General features: G+C 35.0%; 3 protein-coding genes across 4 annotated transcripts; all 3 read left to right on the plus strand.

The window, feature by feature from the left end:
• The first annotated feature begins 8,025 nt into the window (after positions 1–8,025).
• Positions 8,026–9,550, plus strand: LOC140829167 (mitogen-activated protein kinase kinase 4-like). The gene has a single exon (XM_073192188.1). It carries the CDS (start codon positions 8,280–8,282, stop codon positions 9,324–9,326), a length of 1,047 nt encoding a protein of 348 aa, XP_073048289.1. The 5' UTR covers positions 8,026–8,279; the 3' UTR covers positions 9,327–9,550.
• A 2,724-nt stretch (positions 9,551–12,274) lies between these two features.
• On the plus strand, positions 12,275–15,454 carry LOC140829932 (vacuolar cation/proton exchanger 3-like). The gene is made up of 11 exons (XM_073193217.1): positions 12,275–12,451; positions 12,777–13,039; positions 13,147–13,214; positions 13,318–13,346; positions 13,740–13,933; positions 14,083–14,295; positions 14,470–14,607; positions 14,713–14,829; positions 14,901–14,954; positions 15,063–15,179; positions 15,264–15,454. Exons 1-11 carry the CDS (start codon positions 12,415–12,417, stop codon positions 15,366–15,368), a joined length of 1,335 nt encoding a protein of 444 aa, XP_073049318.1. The 5' UTR covers positions 12,275–12,414; the 3' UTR covers positions 15,369–15,454.
• A 792-nt stretch (positions 15,455–16,246) lies between these two features.
• Positions 16,247–20,884, plus strand: LOC140829168 (uncharacterized protein C630.12). Of its 2 annotated transcripts, XR_012117412.1 has the most exons (14): positions 16,247–16,592; positions 17,039–17,098; positions 17,212–17,390; positions 17,982–18,117; positions 18,525–18,621; positions 18,999–19,058; positions 19,143–19,243; positions 19,377–19,411; positions 19,511–19,568; positions 19,667–19,741; positions 19,829–19,983; positions 20,084–20,350; positions 20,431–20,750; positions 20,788–20,884. XR_012117412.1 is itself a non-coding variant. In XM_073192189.1 (13 exons), exons 1-13 carry the CDS (start codon positions 16,461–16,463, stop codon positions 20,654–20,656), a joined length of 1,581 nt encoding a protein of 526 aa, XP_073048290.1. In that variant the 5' UTR covers positions 16,247–16,460; the 3' UTR covers positions 20,657–20,884. The 2 variants fall into 2 exon arrangements, 1 of the variants encoding a protein (XP_073048290.1); XM_073192189.1 differs by having other exon boundaries at positions 20,431–20,884.
• Positions 20,885–21,590: the final 706 nt, after the last annotated feature.

Raw genomic sequence — 21,590 nt, forward strand, 5'->3', positions numbered from 1 at the left:
GATCTCCAGTCAACTAGGTTGGGTATCCTCTACAAGATTTAATTTTGGGGTTTTAATCTCATTCCCCTTGATAGACAATTCATTTGATATCTCGGTATACCTTTTGTAAGTGGATCCCCTAGATTCTCCTTTGATTTTACATAATCAATGGAGATAATGCCATTAGAGATCAATTGTCGTATGGTATTATGTCTACGACGGATGTGTCTAGATTTACCATTATATATTGTGTTTTGTGCCCTTCCCATTGCTGATTGACTATCACAATGGATTATTATTGAGGACACTGGCTTATTCCAACAAGGGATTTCTTCTAAGAAATTTCGAAGCCACTCGGCTTTTTCTCCAGCTTTGTCTAAAGCTATAAATTCCGATTCCATTGTGGATCGAGCAATGCAAGTTTGCTTAGAAGACTTCCATGATATAGCCCCACCACCAATGATAAATACGTAACCACTTGTGGATTTTGAATCATTTGTGTCAGATATCCAATTTGCGTCACTATAACCTTCTAGGACCGCTGGATATCTGGTATATTGTAATCCATAGTTTAAAGTGTATCTTAAATATTTAAGTACCCTAATTAATGCCTTCCAATGATCATTGCTAGGATTACTTGTAAATCTGCTGAGTTTGCTTACAGCATAAGCAATATCTGGACGAGTGCAGTTCATGAGATACATCAGACTGCCTATGATCTTCGAATACTCTAATTGAGATATGGGTTCACCTTTATTTTTGGAAAGATGCAAACTTGGATCTACAGGTGTTTTGATCAAGGACCTATCATTCGCATTATATTTTTCCAATATTTTCTCAATATAGTGAGATTGCGACAAAACACGTCCTTCCGATGTTTTGGTGACTATTATTCCCAAAATGACATCTACGTCTCCCATATCTTTCATATCGAAGTTTTTCATTAACATCTTCTTAGTATTCTTGATGATATTAATATTGCTTCCCACAATTAACATATCATCGACATACAAGCATACCATTACATATGCTTCAGGTGTGCCTTTGATGTAAATACATTTATCACACTCGTTAATTTTGAAGTCATTTGACAACATATTTTTTGTCGAATTTTTCATGCCATTGTTTTGGCGCTTGTTTAAGCCCATATAATTACTTAACGAGTCTACACACTTTTTTCTCTTGTCCAGGAACCATATACCCTTCGGGTTGTTCTATATATATTTCTTCCTCAAGTTCTCCATTGAGGAATGCCGTTTTCACATCCATTTGATGTATTTCTAAATTATGTAATGCCGCAATTGCTATCAATACACGAATATATGTTATTCTCGTCACTGGCGAGTAAGTATCAAAATAATCAAGACCTTCCATTTGTCTATATCCTTTGGCTACTAATATAGCCTTATATTTTTCAATAGATCCATCGGTCTTGTGTTTTCTTTTAAGAATCCACTTGCATCCTAATGGTTTATTTCCCGGAGGAAGGTACACCAATTCCCATGTATGATTTTGCAAGATAGATTCTATCTCACTGTTCATTGCCTCCTTCCAAAAGGGGGCTTCAGGACTTGATAGTGCTTCACTAATTGTCCTTGGTTCATTTTCCAACATATAAGTTAGAAAATCAGGGCCAAAGGTCTTTGCTGTTTTAGCCCTCTTACTACATCGTGGTTCTTGTTGTTCTTCTTGAACTCCACCGCTCGTAGTTTCATAAGTCTTTTTTCGAGAACTTATTTCTTTATTTTCTTTGCAAGGAAATGTTGTTTCAAATAAGACAGCATTCCTTGATTCAATAATTGTTCCTTCATGCACATCGCTTATTTCAGATTTATGTACCAAAAATCGATAAGCAATACTACTATTTGCATATCCAATAAATATGCAATCTATTGTCTTAGGTCCAATTTTTACTTGTTTTGGTTTTGGCACTTCAACTTTTGCCAAGCACCCCCACACTTTTAAATATTTGTAGGAAGGCTTGTGGCCTTTCCATAATTCATAAAGAGTTTTGTCCTTAACTTTATGTGGTATTTTATTAAGAATGTAGTTGGCTGAAAGGATTGCTTCCCCCCCACAAGTTTTGGGGTAATCCTTAACTAAATAACATTACGTTCATCATTTCTTTGAGAGTGCAATTTTTCCTTTCAGCAATACCATTTGATTGTGGTGAATATGGTGCAGTAGTTTGATGAATAATGTCACTTTCGCAACAAAATTCGTCAAATGGTGCTCCATATTCTCCACCTCTATCATTGCGAATAATTTTTATTCGTTTAGTCAATTGGTTTTCAACTTCATTCTTATAGTGTTTAAACACTTCGAGAGCCCCATCTTTGCTACGTAGCAAATAAACATAACAATACCCTGTGCAATCATCAATGAAAATAATGAAATACTTTTTTCCTCCTCTAGTTTTCACAAACTTCAAATCACATAAATCAGTGTGAATTAACTCTAGAGGTGTTGTATTTCTTTCCATGGATGGAAACGAGGCCTTTGTAAATTTTGCCTCTACACAAATCTCACATTTGTGTTTTTTGTTTACGTCAATTGAAGGCAATAAATTTAAATTTAGTAGCTTACGTAGTGAATTATAACTTACATGACCCAAACGATAATGCCATAAATCACACGGCTCAACCAAGTAAATAGAATTGGTACTTTTATTGCATTCAATGTTACGAAGTACATTCATCGCATTTAGTTTGAAAAGGCTCTTTTCTAGATATCCTTTTCCTACAAACATATCATTCTTAGATAGTACAAATTTGCTAGAATGAAATACTAGTCTAAATCCAGCCTTGACAAGTGCTGATCCCGAAACAAGATTCTTTCGAATGTCTAGAACATAGCACATCAATAAGAGTTAATTCCTTGCCGGATGTCATCTTGAGCACCACCTTTCCAAGTCTCACGATTTTTGACGTAGTAGAGTTACCCATGAAGAGTTGTCGTCCACTAATCGGGGTATAGGTGGAGAACATTTCTTTTTCGGCGCAAACATGCCTTGTTGCTCCTGTGTCAATGAACCATTCTTTTGGATTGTCCACTAGATCGGCTTCAAACACAACAGCGGAAAGCATGAGATCCGACATGTCATTTGACAATTTCTCATCTTCGGTGATGTTCACTTGGTCCCTTGACTTCTTTTGATTACCTTTCATTTCTCGGCAATCTCGCGCCAAATGGTTAGGCTTGCCACAATTATAGAAATTTCCTTTAAACTTTTTGGCCTTTCCTTTCTTTGGACCATTTCTTTGGTGCTTTCTCTTCTTGCTAGAGTTTTGTTCCACCAAATTTGCTCTTGCCTCAAAATTGCTCTTCCCGGCCTTCCTTTAGGATGCTCTGTTGTCCTCCTCAATTCTTAGGCGCACAATCAAGTCTTCAAGATTCATCTCTTTGCGTTTATGCTTGAGATAATTCTTAAAATCTTTCCACATAGGAGGCAACTTTTCAATCATGACCGCCACTTGGAATGAATCACTAAGGTTCATTCCTTCCGAATGAATTTCTTGCAGAATTACTTGTAACTCTTGCACTTGGGTCATAATCGGTTTGGAATCAATCATTTTGAAATCCAAGAATCGTCCGACAATGAATTTCTTCAAGCCGGCATACTCAGATCTATACTTCTTGTCAAGTGACTCCCACAATTCTTTTGTCGTTTTCACTTGACAATACACGTTATATAGTGCATTGTCTAGTCCATTCAAGATATAGTTTTTGCATAGGAAGTCGCTATGATTCCATGCTTCAACGGCTGCCCTCTTTTGAGTATCTTGTTCTCCTTCATCAACAGTAGGTGAATCTTCTTTGAGGAATTTCGCCAAAGCTAAGGTGGCACTACAACAAAAACGCCCTACGACAACGGATTTTATCCGTTGTCGTAGGCCATTTTCGACTGTTGTAACTGAGGGTGTTGTTGAAAGTGTCTTCAACGACAACGGTTTTAAACCGTTGTCTTTTCTTCCAACGACAACGGTTTCACAACGGTGTAAAACCGTTGTATTTTGTACCAAAGACAACGAAAAATGCTATTAAAATTTGCGACGGCATTGAAAACCGTCGCAAAAGAAATCCGTTGTCGTAGGTGCACTTTGCGACGGTTTTCAGAAACCGTCGCAAAATATTAGCGACGGTTCTAAAAACCGTCGCAAATTACAGTTGCGACAGAAATCATAAAAAGCTGTCGCTAAATGTAGCGACAGTTGTCATGTGGAAATACCGTCGCTATATTGCGACAGTTTACAGGTCCGTCGCTAATATTTTAGGTAAAATAAAAAAAAATTTAAGAATTTTATTAATCTGTGTTGTAAATTGGTACAATCTTATAAGAGATAAAAACTTTAAGTGTCGTGAAGTGATAAAATCGTGTGAAAGATAAAATTTTAATTGTTTTGAAATGGTAAAAAAATCGTGTAAGATATAAAAATTTTAAGTATTGTGGAGTGATAAATTTGTGTAAGAAATAAAAATTTTAAGTGTTATGAAGGTGTAAATGAGAAAAATTTAAGTTTGGGGAAGTGAAGTGGAAGAAAATAGAGTGAATTTGTATGTATTTATAGAGAGTGGTGGAAAAAAATGGAGGGAGAAATAGGCGGGATCGAATTTTTGAAATTTGCGACAGGTATGTGCTAAACCGTCGCTAAATATAGCGACGGTATGTTGTATACGTCGCTAATTGGCGACGGGTATTTGTTAAACCGTTGCTAAATACAGCGACATTATATTGTATACGTCGCTAATTTGCGACTGGTGTGTGCTAAACTGTCGCTAATGTGCGACGGCTTTTTCTAAACCGTCGCTATTTTGCGACGGGTATTTTCATAACCGTCGCTAGATATGAGGGACATTTAGGCGGGATTGAATTTTTTTATTTTGCAACGGGTTCGGCTAAACTGTCGCTAATAGCGACGGTTGTGTTTTCTAAAACCGTCGCTAATTAACGTTGTGTTTTCTAAAACCCTTGTCCGTTGTTAAAAAATACACGCAAATACTACAAATTATTTTAAAAAAATTCTACGACAACGGTTTTTAAAAACCGTTGTCGTTGCCCAAAAAAAAACAAGCTAATAGACAACGATTATGAAAACCGTTGTCGTAGACAAAAAAAAACACGCTAATAGACAACGGTTTTTAAAAACCGTTGTCGTAGACCAAGAAAACACGCTAATAGACAACGGTTTTGATAAACCCGTCGCGAAATTTAGATCGGCGACGGTTTTATTTAAACATGTCGCAATATTTAGCGACGTATATAGAAATGCCGTCGCTAAATATGGATTTGTCTTTTGTTTTCTTGAAAACACGATACATTAGCGACGGGTTATATAAAAGCGTCGCCCAATGAGATCGGCGACGGAATTTGAATAAAAACCGTCGCTAAATTTTGTTTTAATCCAAAAAAAAAAAAACTCAAAGACAACGGTTTCTAAAAACCGTTGTCGTAGCCCAAAAAAAACACGCTCAACGACAACGGTTTTTAAAAACCGTTGTCGTAGCTAAGAAAAAACAGGCACAACGACAACGGGTTTAAAAACCGTTGTCGTAGCTAAGAAAAAACACGCACGAAACGACAACCGGGTTTAAAAACCGTTGGTCGTTGAGCGTGTTTTTTGTGGGCTACGACACGGTTTTAAAAACCGTTGTGGTAGACCATAAAAACACCGGTCATAGACACGGTTTTTAAAAACCGTTGTCGTAGACATATCAACGACCAACGCTTTTTAGAAAACTATTGTCTTTTAGCGGGTTTTTTAAGCCTACGACAACGGTTTCAGGAGAAACCGTTGTTAAATGAACATACCCACAAACGGGTTTTTGTAAAAACCGTTGTCTTTGATGTGTTGTTGAAAGCCATATTTCTTGTAGTGTGGTCAAGTATAAGAGCATTTTTTGTTGCCACCGTTTGAAATCAACACCATAGAACTTTTCAGATTTTTCTCCATGAAGGACAGTTGGAGGAGTCGTTGTACTTGTTGAGGCCATTTTAGTTCCAATGTCGTTTTAAGATTGTTGGTATAGTATTCTTTTTGCTTGGGAAATCTCGGGATAGAAATGGGTGAACCAAATGGCTAGGAGAAAAATAGTCGAGGCAAGAGTTTGACTTTTTTCCTTAAAACGATATTGCCCCGCCCCGATGCTCACGGTTGTTGGCAATTCGTTTCCCAAGATACAACGACTACGGCTTTAAAATAGTAGCATTACAAATTTTAAAGTCACACGAACTCGAGATTTTTAGAACGCTATCAATATGGTATGCAAACTTTCTAATTTTGAATTTTAAGCGTTAAACTTAAAAATCCAATTCCAAGAGTTTAAATCTTACAAAACTTGGATTTAAGCGCAAATGCTTAAAAAACTCAAAACTAGAAGACAATTCTCAAATTTAATTCGAAAGTTCGAATTAAGCGTATAAGCTTAGAAAATTCAAACTCAAGATTTTATATCTTGAAAATTTGAATTTTAAGCGTTAGTGCTTAAATATCGGAGAAGATTGGAGATAAATCGATAACATGCTAAGCAAGTTCTATTTAATAAATATTTGGTTTTGGGCTATCTAGTAACTAATATTATATATAATAATTTTTTTAAAAAAAATTTGGGCCACAAAAAAGATATGAGCCTGAGTTATTGGACTCATTTACCCCCTAATAAGCACGGCCTTGCATCTAATAGTTTACATCTAAAATTAAAGCGAATAAAAAGAATATATGGATGAAATGTACAAATCCGGAAAAGTTTAAAAGCAAGTAATGAAATAAATTATGGATTAAATTGTTTTCGATAAATTTATAACCTTTATTAACCATCTCGACAATATTGAAAATTATTTTTACAAAACATAAAAGAACGACTTTACAATAATGATATCATGTGATACTTTATGAATGAACTCATTAAGTGATCACATCTAAACCATGACTTTTAACTCTCGCTCCATATCTAACCAAGGTAGATGTCCATGGTGGACCTAAGATGCTCATTTATAAGTACCAAGTTTGAGAACCTCATTCATTCCATTCACTATATTAATTATTTGCACTTTGCAGTCACTTTAGCTGCTCTCTTATTTATCTTCCGTACTTGACTTGAGCATAAGAGGGATTACGCCGAGACACCCTCTCTTCACTTTTCTAACGGTCTTTTTTGTGATTTCATGTGCAGAGTAAGTCAGATATCTAAATTTAGGTTAGTCTCTTCTTTCAGAATCGAACTTTATATTTTTAATGAGTATCATCATGTTTTATATAAACATAGATAATATTTAATTAATATATAACTAATATTTTTAACATATAATAAATAAATAACAATACAGTCATAAAAAAGACTCATCGACCCGTTTCTTGGAATTTCGAGCGATCATTATAAAAAAATAAATTCGAAAAAATTCATGAAATAGTTCGGAGAAATCGTATAAAAGCATTTTTGTGTCTAAATTCTATTAGATCGAGTCACAAGCCAGCACAGAGCTTAATTATTGGTTATAGCCCACCATGTGTCTTTAAACTTATTTTTTATATTTTTATTATTTTTTTATTACAAAAAAAGTGGATTTGAACCTTATTTCAAGAGAACATCTCTTATTTTTCAACTATATGTTTTTCTAATTAATTTCTGCATTTCTCAGTAATATTATTGTACTTAAATTCAAATTTTAATAAGTTCTATGTTTAGAAAAAAAAATAAATCTGATTCAGTTCTACAAGTAATAGATCATTATGTGATATTTTAATAGATACACTATGGTTTAAAATTTTAAAACATGTTATTTCAATTATCATTGATAATATTATTAAATATAGTTTTGATATGATGTATATCGGTCATATATGTTTTAAGTAAATATTGATTATGTGTTATTCATATATTGAACGTATAATTTTGATATATTTTATTATATTCAATAAATGAGTGTCATATTATTTGTGTTCATATAAATATGAACAGTAGGTGTGTGACATATCAAAATTCCAATTTAATAATATTATGTTTGACATTATTTAACTCGCACAATCAAAATTTAGTTTTCTGTAATATTTTTATACCAGAAAATAACGTTGTGACAAATAAGAAATCAACCCTTCTTCCTCCCCTCTTCTGCCTTCGTTTTCCATGGATTTTGTTGATTTTCCTCTGCAAGCAATTCTTTATTGTATTCAAAGTCTTCGGATGATTCGCCTATTAATATTTTGAGTGGCGATAATTCAAAAACCAGTTGCTGTATCGCGGTAAACACAACAAACCCTCTTTTTTCTCGGATTCGAGAGCTGTTTTTGGGCTATTAACAAAGTATGATGAGACCCCTTCAATCTCCGCCTACCGCCGCCGCAGCCAATCGTTCCAACCGTCGTCTCCGTGACCTTACCCTCCCTTTGCCCCAGAGAGACTTTTCTCTAGCTGTGCCTCTCCCTCTGCCACCCAGCTCCGCCCCTTCATCCGGCTCCAGTGGTGGCTTCAACTACGCTGATCTGGACCGCATCAGCCGCATCGGCAGCGGTGCGGGAGGAACTGTGTACAAAGTACTCCATCGACCCACCGGCAAATTGTACGCTCTAAAAGTGATATACGGCAACCACGAAGAATCGGTACGGAGCCAGATCCTCCGTGAAATCGAGATCCTCCGCGACGTCAACAATACCAACGTTGTCAAATGTCATGGCATGTATGATCAAAATGCCGAAATTCAAGTTCTCCTCGAGTACCTTGACAAGGGATCTCTTGAAGGTGCGCAGATCCCCCACGAACCCACTTTATCCGATCTAACTCGCCAGATTCTCTCCGGTTTGTATTATCTCCACAAGCGTAAAATCGTTCATCGAGACATCAAGCCCTCCAATTTACTGATGAATTCCCGCGGAGATGTCAAGATCGCTGACTTTGGCGTGTCTCGAGTTTTGGCTCAAACAATGGATCCCTGCAATTCAGCTGTTGGGACTATAGCTTACATGAGCCCGGAAAGAATCAATACTGATCTTAATCATGGCAAGTACGATGGTTATGCAGGGGATATATGGAGCTTGGGTGTCAGCATTCTTGAATTTTACTTGGGTAGATTCCCATTTGCTGTTGGGAGGCAAGGTGATTGGGCTAGCCTTATGATTGCTATTTGTATGTCACAGCCACCAGAGGCACCGGCCACAGCTAGTAAAGAGTTTAGGGACTTTATTGCTTGTTGTCTTCAGATGGATCCCGCTAGGAGATGGACTGCTGGCCAGCTTTTGAGGCATCCTTTCATTATGCAATATGCCTCTCCGGGAAGCAATGGAAGTGGAATCAATCAGGTGCATCAGTCTCATCAATCATTACCTCCTCCACCGCCACAATTTTCATCTTCTTGATTAGTTATATCTAATTTTGTTCTTGTTACTTGTTAACTTTAATGGGGTTGCTTGAAATGAATTCTGTAACTTGTTAGGCCGCGTTCTGCATAGTGGGTTACGGAGTGGTGTATGTTGGGGACTCTCACGATTATGAATCAATCTTGTCTTCAATGATATATTGATAATGTTGCATTATAGTAAAAAAGATATGAGCTCTATTTCCGGCTTCATTGCCAAGTTTCCGTGATGCATTTTACTATTTGGAGAAGTATTCGAGTACCCTTTTGTTGGATTGATTTTTCTTTTTACGTGAATCTGCAAATTGGCGTGATTGGCCTTCTGGGGTTCATCTCGTGCTATTCAATTCAAAATGAATAAAGTTATTAGATAAAAATGCTACTTTTGGGCCTTTTTCTCAATAATGTTGACAGATATCTACGTTTCAAATGTTCATTTCATATGTCATCGCATGAATAGATGACTGGTTTGATTATTTTGTGCATGACTCTTTATGATGGATCGATACTAAGCTAAAAGGCAGAGGCTTGGTTGCACATCTTCCATTTCCTCTCTTGAAGTCCTTGTATTGCCTTGCTAAATAGACTTTTGGATGTTTAGTTCGTATCTTCCATGTTTTGCTACCATCTTTTCTAGATCGTTTGTGTAGTTGTGGTGGTGCTTAGTTTAGTGCTAAAGTCTGATAGCCTTATGATTAGCTTTGGCCATAGGGTAAGATTTGGTTTTTTGTTTTAAAAGATCCTGTTAGCTAGTTTGGAGGAAACTTTTAAATTTTTCACCTTTTTGCTTTATGCAAGGACATTCCAATAATAAAGCACAGACCAGACATGTGATCTTTGTATTGTTAGCTTTTATTCTTGTTTCTGTTTTCTCATTGATTGCCCATCCATGTTACTTTGTCTATCACTATATGATCAAGATTGCATCGGCCTTTCATTGTACGGGAGGATTGGTTAACATTAGTTTCACATGTGACTGTGAATACGATCCATCCAACCATTTGATATGAAGTTTCTTGGGATGTAATTTCAACGAAAGAGACCAAAGAGAAAAATAAATTCAGGAATTTGGTTTGACAAGTTCACCAAAAACAAAAAAGCTGAATTACCCGGGACTTTCCTCATCAATTGACTCATTTTACGTCGTGTGTGAAACCGAGTTACCATTAAGATCCATGCATTTCTTACCTCATTGAATTCGTCAGTACAATCTCTCATCAACACTTTCATTTTTTTCACCGGGACATATGAATGTGTAATCAACTAATCGCTTATCAATACTTGCATGTGCGTATGTAGCCGAGATAATTTCGAAGCAAACAGCGTGAAAAATCGAAATAATTCCTATATGTATCATTTAATTGTAAAGTGATTAATGAAAACAAGTCTTCCCCCCGCTGGACAAGCACGCATCTATAGACTAATTAAATACGATTTTATCACCACCAAGTCCATTATAGACTTGTAGTTGGGATTATGTGTTATTACTCTTCAAATCACCCGATAAACTATTATATAATATATAATTTGAATTATTGGGGATTGGTTGCAGTGGTAGCTCTGTCAGTTTTCCACTATTTCACAAATATAAATTTTATAACATATATAATTTGAATTATATATTCCTCCATTCTTTTCTTGTCATATCTCCACGTTAGGAATGAATGCTTTTATATAAAAAATATAGATTTCGGGCTATGAATAAATATGTATTTTTAAATCTATTTTTTTAAAACCTCAATTAAGAGGGGGAAAAAGGGCAATTTTAAAAAACCTTCTTCATTTTTTGTTTTTGTTTTTGATTTATTTTTCCAAAACAACATAGGTTAAAAATCATTTTTTAACTCAACAGATGTAAAAAAGAAACAACAAATCTTGATTCAAATTAAATTTTACAAAAATTATATTCATGAAAACATAATTTTAATTATAGTAAAGGGTAATCTTTATTTACAAACTCATCCGAAAATCTAATTTTGCGAAAAATGATTCCAATAAAATTATTACAATTAAAATTTCAATGATATTTCGAATTTGATGCAAAAATAAAAACAAATAGATGCGTGCGATTATTTATTATTATTAATAAATTCAAGAAAATTGTAATTTTAGTTCCATATGTTAACTTGTTTTGAATTTTATTCGTGAAACTGATTAATGTTTGGTTTCCATCTAATAATTTAGATTTTTTGGTTTAATCTTTTTTTTTGAGTGATTCTTATGTGAGACCGTCTCACGGGTCATAATCCGTGAGACGGATCAACCCTATCCATATTCACAATAAAAAGTAATACTCTTAGCATAAAAAGTAATACTTTTTCATGGGTGACCCAAATAAGAGACTCGTCTCACAAATACGTCCCGTGAGACCGTCTCACAGAAGTTTTTGCCTTTTTTTTAAAACCAGAAGTTACTAAACACATCGAATATTATTTATTTGACATTCATGGTTTCCTACATAACTAATTTAGTGAGAATAAATTTTATTACATACATTAAAATAAATATAAACATAAACAAAGCGAATGAAAAAAGATACCAAATATTTCAAAATCGGAGACAAAAGCTTGTCGTTTTTCTTTATTTTTTCATAGATAGATTTTAGTGTATATAATATAGATTTTATTCTTACTATATGAGTAATGTAGAACATCATCAATGTCAAATAACCAATATTTGATTGATTTAATTACTCGAGATGAAAAAAGATAAAACCCAAAAAAAAAAAAAGTTAATTGACAAATTATATGATTAAAAATAAAACATGTCAAGTTACCGTACTAAAATTGTAATTTTACCTCTATGTTATTGCTCTTCTTTTGAAGATTATTGTCTCAAGAAATATAATCACGTTCACTCTCTGAATTAAAGTTTTTTATTATTATTATTATTACTGCTACATAAATTTTCAAATCAAATTAATTATGGCACGTTAATCGCTTTTTCTTGGAAATTTCTTCTTCTTATACGGGCTTTTGTTTCTGAAATCACCGCCTTCTTTTCTCTCGAAGACAAAAAAAACGTATCTGACATATATAATTCCAGTTTTTGTCTAGCACGACTTGCTTCTGTTGCTTGTTCGCGCGTAAATGACTGCACTGGAACAGTCTCACCTACAAATTCAAGGTAGAGGCTTACTGGTCATCAGGATTCCTAGTCGTTAATTGATGCTCTAGAGTTATGATCGAGTTTTACATGGAAGCAATTGGAATACACTAACATAAATAAGCGGTTAACTGCGATAAATAACTAAAAGAAACTAGTCTAAGAGTCCTGATGGGATTAGGAGTCGAGTGTTTTAGTTGAGTTAAACACTTGTGTTCTATAAATATACTTGATAGGATACAGCACGCAAGAAACGGTTGTCCAAAATTTTCTTCTCTTTGTTTGCATTCAAGTTTTTTCTTATGGTTAAGTATTGGATTGTTTCCATAACTTTTTTGACTCTCAGGAGAGTCACTCGGTTTGGAGATGGGATCTGTGCATGAAAAGGTTGAAGTCGAATCTGATGAGGAGATTCCTTTGAGAGAGTCGCAGACGACTGATAAAATACAAAGTTTTAATTTTGACACCCCAAGTACTTCACAATATCCAAAGGTGAATAGATTCAGCCTTCTGAGGAGTATTTACGTTGTATTGATTAAAGGGAAGATCAACTTTTTGCTTCCTTTTGTGCCGCTAACAATAATGCTGCACTATCTGTCGGAAAAGCATGTAAGAATATAAAAGGCTGTAATTTCCTTATAGAAAAATTATCATTCTGAAAATCCAGCGATGCTATTTTTTAACTTGATGTGATTTTCGAATGCAATGTGTTGTAGGGATGGATCTTCTTTTTCAGTTTACTCGGTATTACTCCGTTGGCTGAGCGCCTTGGTTATGCGACTGAGTACGCACCTTATCCTCAAGTCGAATTCGACTTTACTCTGCTCCATTTTTTTTCCCTTCTCGTTGAAAACATTGATGTTTTTCTTGATACAATTGTGTTGTAGGCAACTCTCTTTTTACACAGGGCCAACAGGTATATTTTCTGGGTTCACTTTCTTTTTCTCTGAAGTATTAATCTATACTAATTTAATCGGATCATGATGTTTAGAAGCACAACTTCTTATTTTTTGATTCATTTTTGGTATAGTTGAAGTTAGCATTCATATAGAACTTCAATGATGCACGCTATCTCGTTTTCTTAGTATTTCCTCCTCATTATGAAGAAGTCCTTATAGTTGAGAGAATGATTTGAATAGTTACTTTGTCTGCCACTGTAACACTGGCAAGGGGCATCGGCATCTACCCTTTGCTAGATGCATGCTGATTCATTGTAAATAGTCTTTTGACGTATCTTTTTTACTATATGCTTCCCATCTAACATGGTTCTCTCACCCTGTGGTGCTCTCTTCTGTTGTTTAATCTACAGTGGGAGGCCTTCTGAATGCAACATTTGGAAACGCTACCGAAATGATTATATCTATGTATGCTTTGAAGAATGGGATGATTCGGGTAGTTCAGTTATCATTACTGGGTTCCGTCTTGTCAAATATGCTTTTGGTGCTTGGATGTGCGTTTTTCTGTGGTGGGATCCATCACCAGAAAGTCCAGAAGTTCACTAAGGTGGCTGATTTTCGTATTTATTAACACATTGTGAATGTCCAATTGAGTTGGATTGTTGTCAATGTGACCAAGAAGCTGTTTTTTTGTTCTGGTTGAGAATTTAATACCCGAGCTTGAGACAAAAACTGATGCGTGTGAGCTTATTGCAGGAAACCGCCCTTGTGAATTCGGGATTATTGTTAATGGCAGTTATGGGTTTATTGTTCCCTGCAGTGCTGCACTTCACTCATACCGAATTGCATAAGGGAAAGTCAGAGCTTTTTCTTTCAAGATTTAGCAGCTGCGTCATGCTGGTTGCTTACACTTGCTATATCTTTTTTCAGCTAAAGAGCCAAAAAGATCTCTATACTACTCTGGATGAGGTATGCGAATATGTTTTAGTCCTATTGGAAGAACATTAACGTTTGTAACTTGAAAGCATGTGAAAGTTTGAATACTTGTCTTACTTTATATAAAATTATGAATGTTCTACGCCCACTGAACATGCGCACATTGTAGTCCAAGATCTAATCATATTGTCCTGAATGTTGTTACAGGTAAGGGAATCCAATGAAGAAGAAGACTCTAATGAAAATGAGGAACCTGAGATTTCCCAGTGGGAAGCACTTGCATGGCTTGCTATTTTTACTTTGTGTATATTTGTTTTATCTGGATATCTTGTTGACGCATTACAGGTATTGTCGAGTACCATGCGATCAAAAGTTCAAGAATTACAAGGACCGAAGAAAAGATGATCAAAATTACTATGTTTTTTTTGCTTCTCTTTGTTATATTTCTAGGGAGCATCTGATTCAATGAACATGCCTGTCGCTTTTATTAGTGTCATTTTACTTCCAGTAGTGGGAAACGCTGCAGAGCATGCCAGTGCTATCATGTTTGCAGTGAAGGATAAGTTAGTGAGTGTCGAAAACACCAGTGAATTTCCAGCCATTGCTTCGATGTGGTTCTTTACGATTTCTTTTTCCAGGATATTACCATCGGAGTTGCTATTGGATCATCTACTCAGATATCTATGTTTGTGGTAAAGCCTCGTAAGCCTTCTTTAATCGAAATGGAGCGACTTCTTGTGATCTTTCTTTGTTCTTGTCGGTTGGCAAGGTTATGATTGTTGAGTTTGAATAATTGGCAGATTCCATTCTGTGTAATTGTTGGATGGTTTATGGGAAAGAGTATGGATTTGAATTTTCAACTCTTTGAGACTGCTGTCCTATTCATCACGGTTTTGGTCGTGACTTTTATGCTTCAGGTCCATTTATTGATTCTAATCCTTATTAGTTCATCATATCACTCGAGTTATGAATTGGAGTCTGATTATACAGCTTTGATGCAGGATGGTCAATCAAACTATTTCAAGGGGCTGATGCTTGTTTTGTGCTATCTGATCGTCGGGGCTAGTTTCTTTGTGCACATTGATCCATCAAATCGTGGGTCTTGATAGCTGAAAAGGATGTGTTCGTAGAATACAAATGTCTTATTTTATTGTTATTTAACAAAGTATTTCGGTAGTACATAAATAATCGAGTAGATCTTTCATAAGATGGTCTCACAGATCTTTATTCGTGAGACAGATCAATTATGTTCATATTTACAATAAAAATTAATATATTTAACATAAAAAGTAATATTTTTTCGTGGGTGACTGATATAAAATATCTGTTTTACAAAATTGATCTGTAAGACCGTCTCACAGTCATATTTAAATTAGATTTGTAAGATGGGATTTATCAATGTCCTATAAATCCGCCTAACTTCTGCTGTAGCTGGTGCTACTTAATTAACTGTTAAATGAATTTGTCAACGGGACATGGTACCGATGAAGATATGGAATTAGACAATCATAATTTAAGTAACAAATAAATGTGATATTGTTTTACGAGTTAATTTTATAAGAGGGTTTTTTAATTAATTCGTTTATTAAAAAATATTATATTTTATTTTAAATATGAATCGATATGTGAGACCGTTAAAAATTTATTGTCTTTTTTTGAAATTTTCTAAATTATGTGGATTTCAAAGTCTTTTAATGTCTTATTTTTGTATTTGTAACTAGTCATAAATGGATTTCAGATATTCCTAAACTGAGGTCATTTAAATTCTCTTTCCTATCTGAAAATTTTAAAGTTAGTAATGTAATTAATTATTAAGTAATCAATTTTAAATAAATATATTTTAATTCAAATCCTACAACCTATAAAAATTTATTATATTTTTGAGCAATCGAACACGTAAATAATTTGTTTAATTTTGATTTAGAAAATTTAATCAATGTTAAATTAGTAGTTTAAATTAATAAACTCCAACGTTTCCACCCCGACCGGATTTGCTGGGTCTGTTCATTTGTTGGAGAGAGAAACGAACGGAGTCACATCAAAAGTCAAACACAAGTGTCCTGTACCAAGAAATAGTTCAGAAAATTGGGGGAAGCTATGAAGAAACGCTAGGCTGAGGCCATATCAGATGAAAAAATCAATGAAAGGTGAAAATCAGTGAATGAATTGATCCCGTAGTAGCACAAGAGAGGGGGAAAATGTCGAAATGGACTCTGTTTTTAAGCATGGTGTGGGCTCTAAGCTTGTTGTATGGAGAGTGGTTTGCATTTTTGGTACCTTCACTGTGGACTTGTTCGTGGCCGCATCTTCATCACCAGTCGCTTCCTTTGGTAAAAAGCCACTTCTAAAGTTTGAATCTTGATTTGTGGTTAAAGTTTCCGGATCTTACTCCATTGATAAGTTGTGTACTTTTCTCAGTGTAAGTCGAAACAAGTGAATAATTTTGTACGTTGGTCTAAATGTTGCTTAAGTTAAAGATTTGTTCGAAACTGTTTTAAATTTGCTTCTGTAGTTCATGCTTATTATTTTGGAGAGGAGCAATATGAGACTTAATTCAGTATTCACTTATACCTTTTCGTATTCTAGTGTTAATCATATATCCAGACGAGCCTTCATCAAGTTTCATTTCAAATAATTAATAATGTGAAATTTGCACCTGATCTCTAGGTTTCATAGTTGCTTTGTTCCTGATTACTTGAGTATTTGTAGCATATGCTTATATTGTGTGAAAAGGAGCAAACATGAGTCTTATAGTTCGTATCTCTGTAACCCTCAGCTGAGTGGAGTCGATGACCCGAGTAATTTTGTCAAAGTTCTGGTCATTGCTGACCCTCAGGTAAACTGTTCTGATAAACACAAATGTGGTTGTCTTCATTTAGTTCGGTGGGCATCAACTTTGTCCAACCTATTTAACTAATTGATGTTGATATGCATTTTGTATGATGATAGCTAATGGATAGAACCTCCCTTCATCTTGCTCCAAAATCACTTGCTCTGGAGATCGCACAGTTCTATACTGATTTGAACATGCGCAGGGCATTTATCTTATCCATGTTACCCTTCAATCCAGATGTCATTTTGTTTCTTGGTGATTACTTTGATGGGGGTGACTTCCTGTCAGATGAAGAGTAAGTGTAATTTCATGTATATGTATAAATGAGAAGGTTAATCCTAATTTTTTTATGAATAAGTTTCCATCGATACGAACTCAAGATATGTGGGTTTTATGTTTTAAAACCAGGACCGTCTGCTTTTATTTTCTTTCAAACAAATAACCTGTTTCTAAAATTTAAAACCTTTCCACATTTTTGTCTTGCTCTTCTATTTGCTCTTGATGCCTGGCAAATGTACCAGAGAGAATAAATTTTTGTCAAGCTCTGTTTTATCAGTGTTTTTGTACAGATTTCAGGTTGTTGGATTCATTTTGTGTTCAAATGAAGTCGTCTCAACAACTTTTAAGTGATCCGGACAGTAAAACCAACCTTGGTCTTTTTGATTTGAAGATTAGAAAACAGAGTTATCACTCCTTGATTCCTAGTTCTGCATGAAAAATAATTATTTTTCTGAAGCTTTTTTTCCTTGGATGATTTATGATGCATAACTGATGAGATGATATTTATTTGTCCAATTCTTTTTACATTTTGTTATCGAGGTTTACAAAACTTTATTTTGGGTTAAGCATTAACCTCGATTTCTTCTCTTTGGCTGTATTGAGATAGTTGGCAGGATTCTTTGAGCCGTTTTAAGCATATATTTAACCTGAATATGGCAAAACGAACTTCGAATATCAAAGTCTACCACCTCTCTGGAAACCATGATATTGGCTATGCAGCTGTCAATTCTCAAAAGCCAGATGTATGTAAATTCCTACTCCATTAGTGTTTATTTTTACTGAAATGTATTTATGTAGTTATAAATTATGATTAAACAACGTATGTGATGATACATGGTCTGTCTCAGTGACAAGTGTTCTATATCCTCACTAGTTAAATCTTCTCCTTTATATTGGCAATTAGGAGCGACCAATCTGATATTTTACTTTGGCTTTTCGCATGACTACAGCACATTATTCTGTGTTCTTCTGTTATTGCAATTTTCTTATGTCAGAGCCAATGTGGAGAATATCCCTAAAGTTCTCGTAACTGTCAAATGACCATCTGATGGATTTAGTTGAACCCATACCGAAGTTTCAATATTTTTAGGCATTTCGTCCTGTGAAGGATGCTTCTCTGTTTCTTATGGTCAGTTTTAAATTGTTGCAGATTATCAAACGCTACGAGAGAGAATTTGGGGGAAGGAACTTCAAAGTCACACTGGGAAAAGTGGACTTCATTGCCGTAGATGCACAAACTTTGGATGGTTAGGACTATAATTCATTCTGTGATATAATTCCATTTGTATCTACGTTTGTTATGGATTTGGTTGCCACGGCAGCATATTTCATATTGAAACAAAAAAAGGCATCTTTAGGAAAGCGGCATAACTTTGGTTGATCTGACTTCGGTAAGTGAAGTTCGAGTTTTCACCCATACAACTGAAGGATAATATTCATCATTGTTGAAAGTAATGGAAGATGTCCATCAATCTTGAAAATACAAACCATGATCACTGTTGGGATTGGACTTGTTGAATTTCCTGCAGCAAGGCTGATAAAAGTGGTTCAAAATTCAACATGAATTCAAATTTTTTTACCATCTACCTCAAGCTAGAGAATAAAAGCCATGTGTCTGTTACAGGTCATCCACAAAGTGACCTCACATCAGCCACCTGGAATTTCATCAGAAACGTCTCTAAAGGTACTCACCGACTGCAGGTTGGAAATATTATTGAGTTTATGAGGGAAGAATATATGTACCTATAAAATTGTTGCATTTGTATAGATATTAACTCTACTCCAAGCGTTTTGTTGACCCATATCCCTTTATATCGGCCGGATCGGTCTCAATGTGGCCCTCATCGCTCCTCGGCAATTATCAATCAGGTATTTACGTTTATTCCTTCCATTGCCTTTAAAATATGACATGTTTCAGAAATATGCTACATCTTTTACTAGAGTCTGTTGCCACAGCATTATTCTGCAGTTTGATCTTTCATCCTTTCGTTGTTTATTACAGAGAATGTACCGGGCACGCCATACTCAAGAAATCATGTGAGCCATTTTTTTCATTGTACTAGCCGTTTGTACCACGTTTAACTATTTGGGGCTTCATTATTTGATTCAATCTTGTTGGTTCATTGTCTGGTACAGGTACCAGAATTATATCACTAAAAACTCAACGGACGACCTTATGGACTTGATTAGACCCGTGTGTATTTTTTTCTTCCTCAATTCAAGTTATGGAAAAAAAGATGCAAAACTGTGTCATGTTATTGAATGTTTGAGAACAAGTTTGTGCTTCTATAGGCACTGGTCCTCTCCGGTCATGATCATGATCAATGTACAGTTACCCACATATCTAAGAATGGTCAAGTAAATGAGGTATGAGCTCCTTGTACTTTCTTTCCCTACCATGCATAATCCGTGATGAAATTTACGATTGTTTTTATGTTTTTTGCAAATTTCCAGCATACTTTAGGAACTGTGAGCTGGCAGCAGGGAAACTTATATCCTTCCTTTATGTTATTATCAGCCAGAAATTACATATCAAATGGGACCACTTCAGATGATGCTGTATTAACTCACCTATGCTTCCTTCCTATGCAAACACACATTTACATTTGGTAATTTTGGTTAGCTACATCTGATTTTTCTGCTGTAATACTCTATTATTTTTACCTTAGATGCCACTTTGAAATTCTATATGTATGGTAATTGTATCAGGTATTTATCACTCTTTGCCATTACCCTTGTGATTGCCCTTCTTGGGCCGGCAAATGAAGCTCTCATTTTACGCAAGCTCGGTGCTTTAATAGGTTGTCTCCGAAACCTATTTAACTTCAGCAGCTTTTTCAACTCCGTGAAAGAGAAAAACGAAGATGATAATTGTGAATATGAAGAGATTTGGGATGCAGAAGGATCAATGCACCTAATCAAGAAAACCTCGAAGGCTACCACAAAACCCTTAGACGAGAGAAACTCGATGGAGAGGTAGGCCAATATGCATCTGAACATTTTCTATATATGCATTACTTGTTTTAATCAAAATGTGTTTCTCCTACCATATGCAGGGGCAATGCTGTTATGAGGTCGGTAGCCAGGAAACAGACCAGCCCGGAAATTGATGTTAGTATACATGTGGAATCAGATGTAAAATTACCAACTAGATCAATCAGATCAAAGTGGCGAATGATAATCTGGAGACTGTTGCGAACCTTTCGAGTACTTGTCATAGTTGCAGTCATTAATGTTCCACTTTATGTACTGCTGGTGTTTAAAGACTGGATTGACAAATAACTGGATATGACGCCTGCTATGTTCATAATACAGCTGATAAGTCCAATTGTTGTAAGAATATAGGAATCAAAAGTTTACAATCTGTAGAATTCAAGTCATCTGCAGGCAAATATTTGCTCTAACTTTTCAAGAACAAGCATCATTTCACATTTTTCCTTGACTTGAAAAGTACTTTTGTTGTAACATTATATTGGAGCAATTTTAAAGAGTTAATGGAGCTTCAAATGACGTGAACTTTATTATTTCCCTTCATCTTTCTGCACTCAACTTTCTCCATAGTTATTCATTCTTATCTATAACAGACCCTTGAAAAATTAATAACATTTATTACTAGAACTATGTTCTGCCGACAATGACTCGTCCGAATAAAAACCTGATACCACGTTTGTCGAAATGCAAATTAAGTAGTTGGATTAGGTGTTCGTTATTGTTGTTAGGTGATGATAATTTTGAATGTTATTCTTGAGGATGCGATAATATTTTGCTGACAAATCTTGTTAGCTGAACAGGGGACAAATATAAGATTCTAACCATCTGATTTACATTATGTTTCTAATTGTTTATATTCCTTCCTCAGACACACAGACTTGCAACTATGGCGGATGAGAAGAAGAATATATCAACTCAACAAAGACTGAAATAATTATATATATATTAGTGATTCATTGGTCCATATACAAATAGAGCATTAATTCATTTTCTTATTGTCCAAAATTGAGAAGAATGATTGGTCTGAGTTCAACCCAGGATAATTTGACGGTAGTCAAAAATATTTCATGAAGTAACATTTAGTACACATCTTGAAGAATTCATGAAGCAAGATTAGAATGCAAAAACAATATTAAACACAAATACATACAACATTTAATTATTGTCTGTAGTACAACAACACATGCAACAAGGAACAAAACTAAACCCCTCCAATTTATTTCTT

This window comes from Primulina eburnea, chromosome 4 (assembly GCF_022965805.1).
Source record: "Primulina eburnea isolate SZY01 chromosome 4, ASM2296580v1, whole genome shotgun sequence".
NCBI lineage: Eukaryota > Viridiplantae > Streptophyta > Magnoliopsida > Lamiales > Gesneriaceae > Primulina > Primulina eburnea.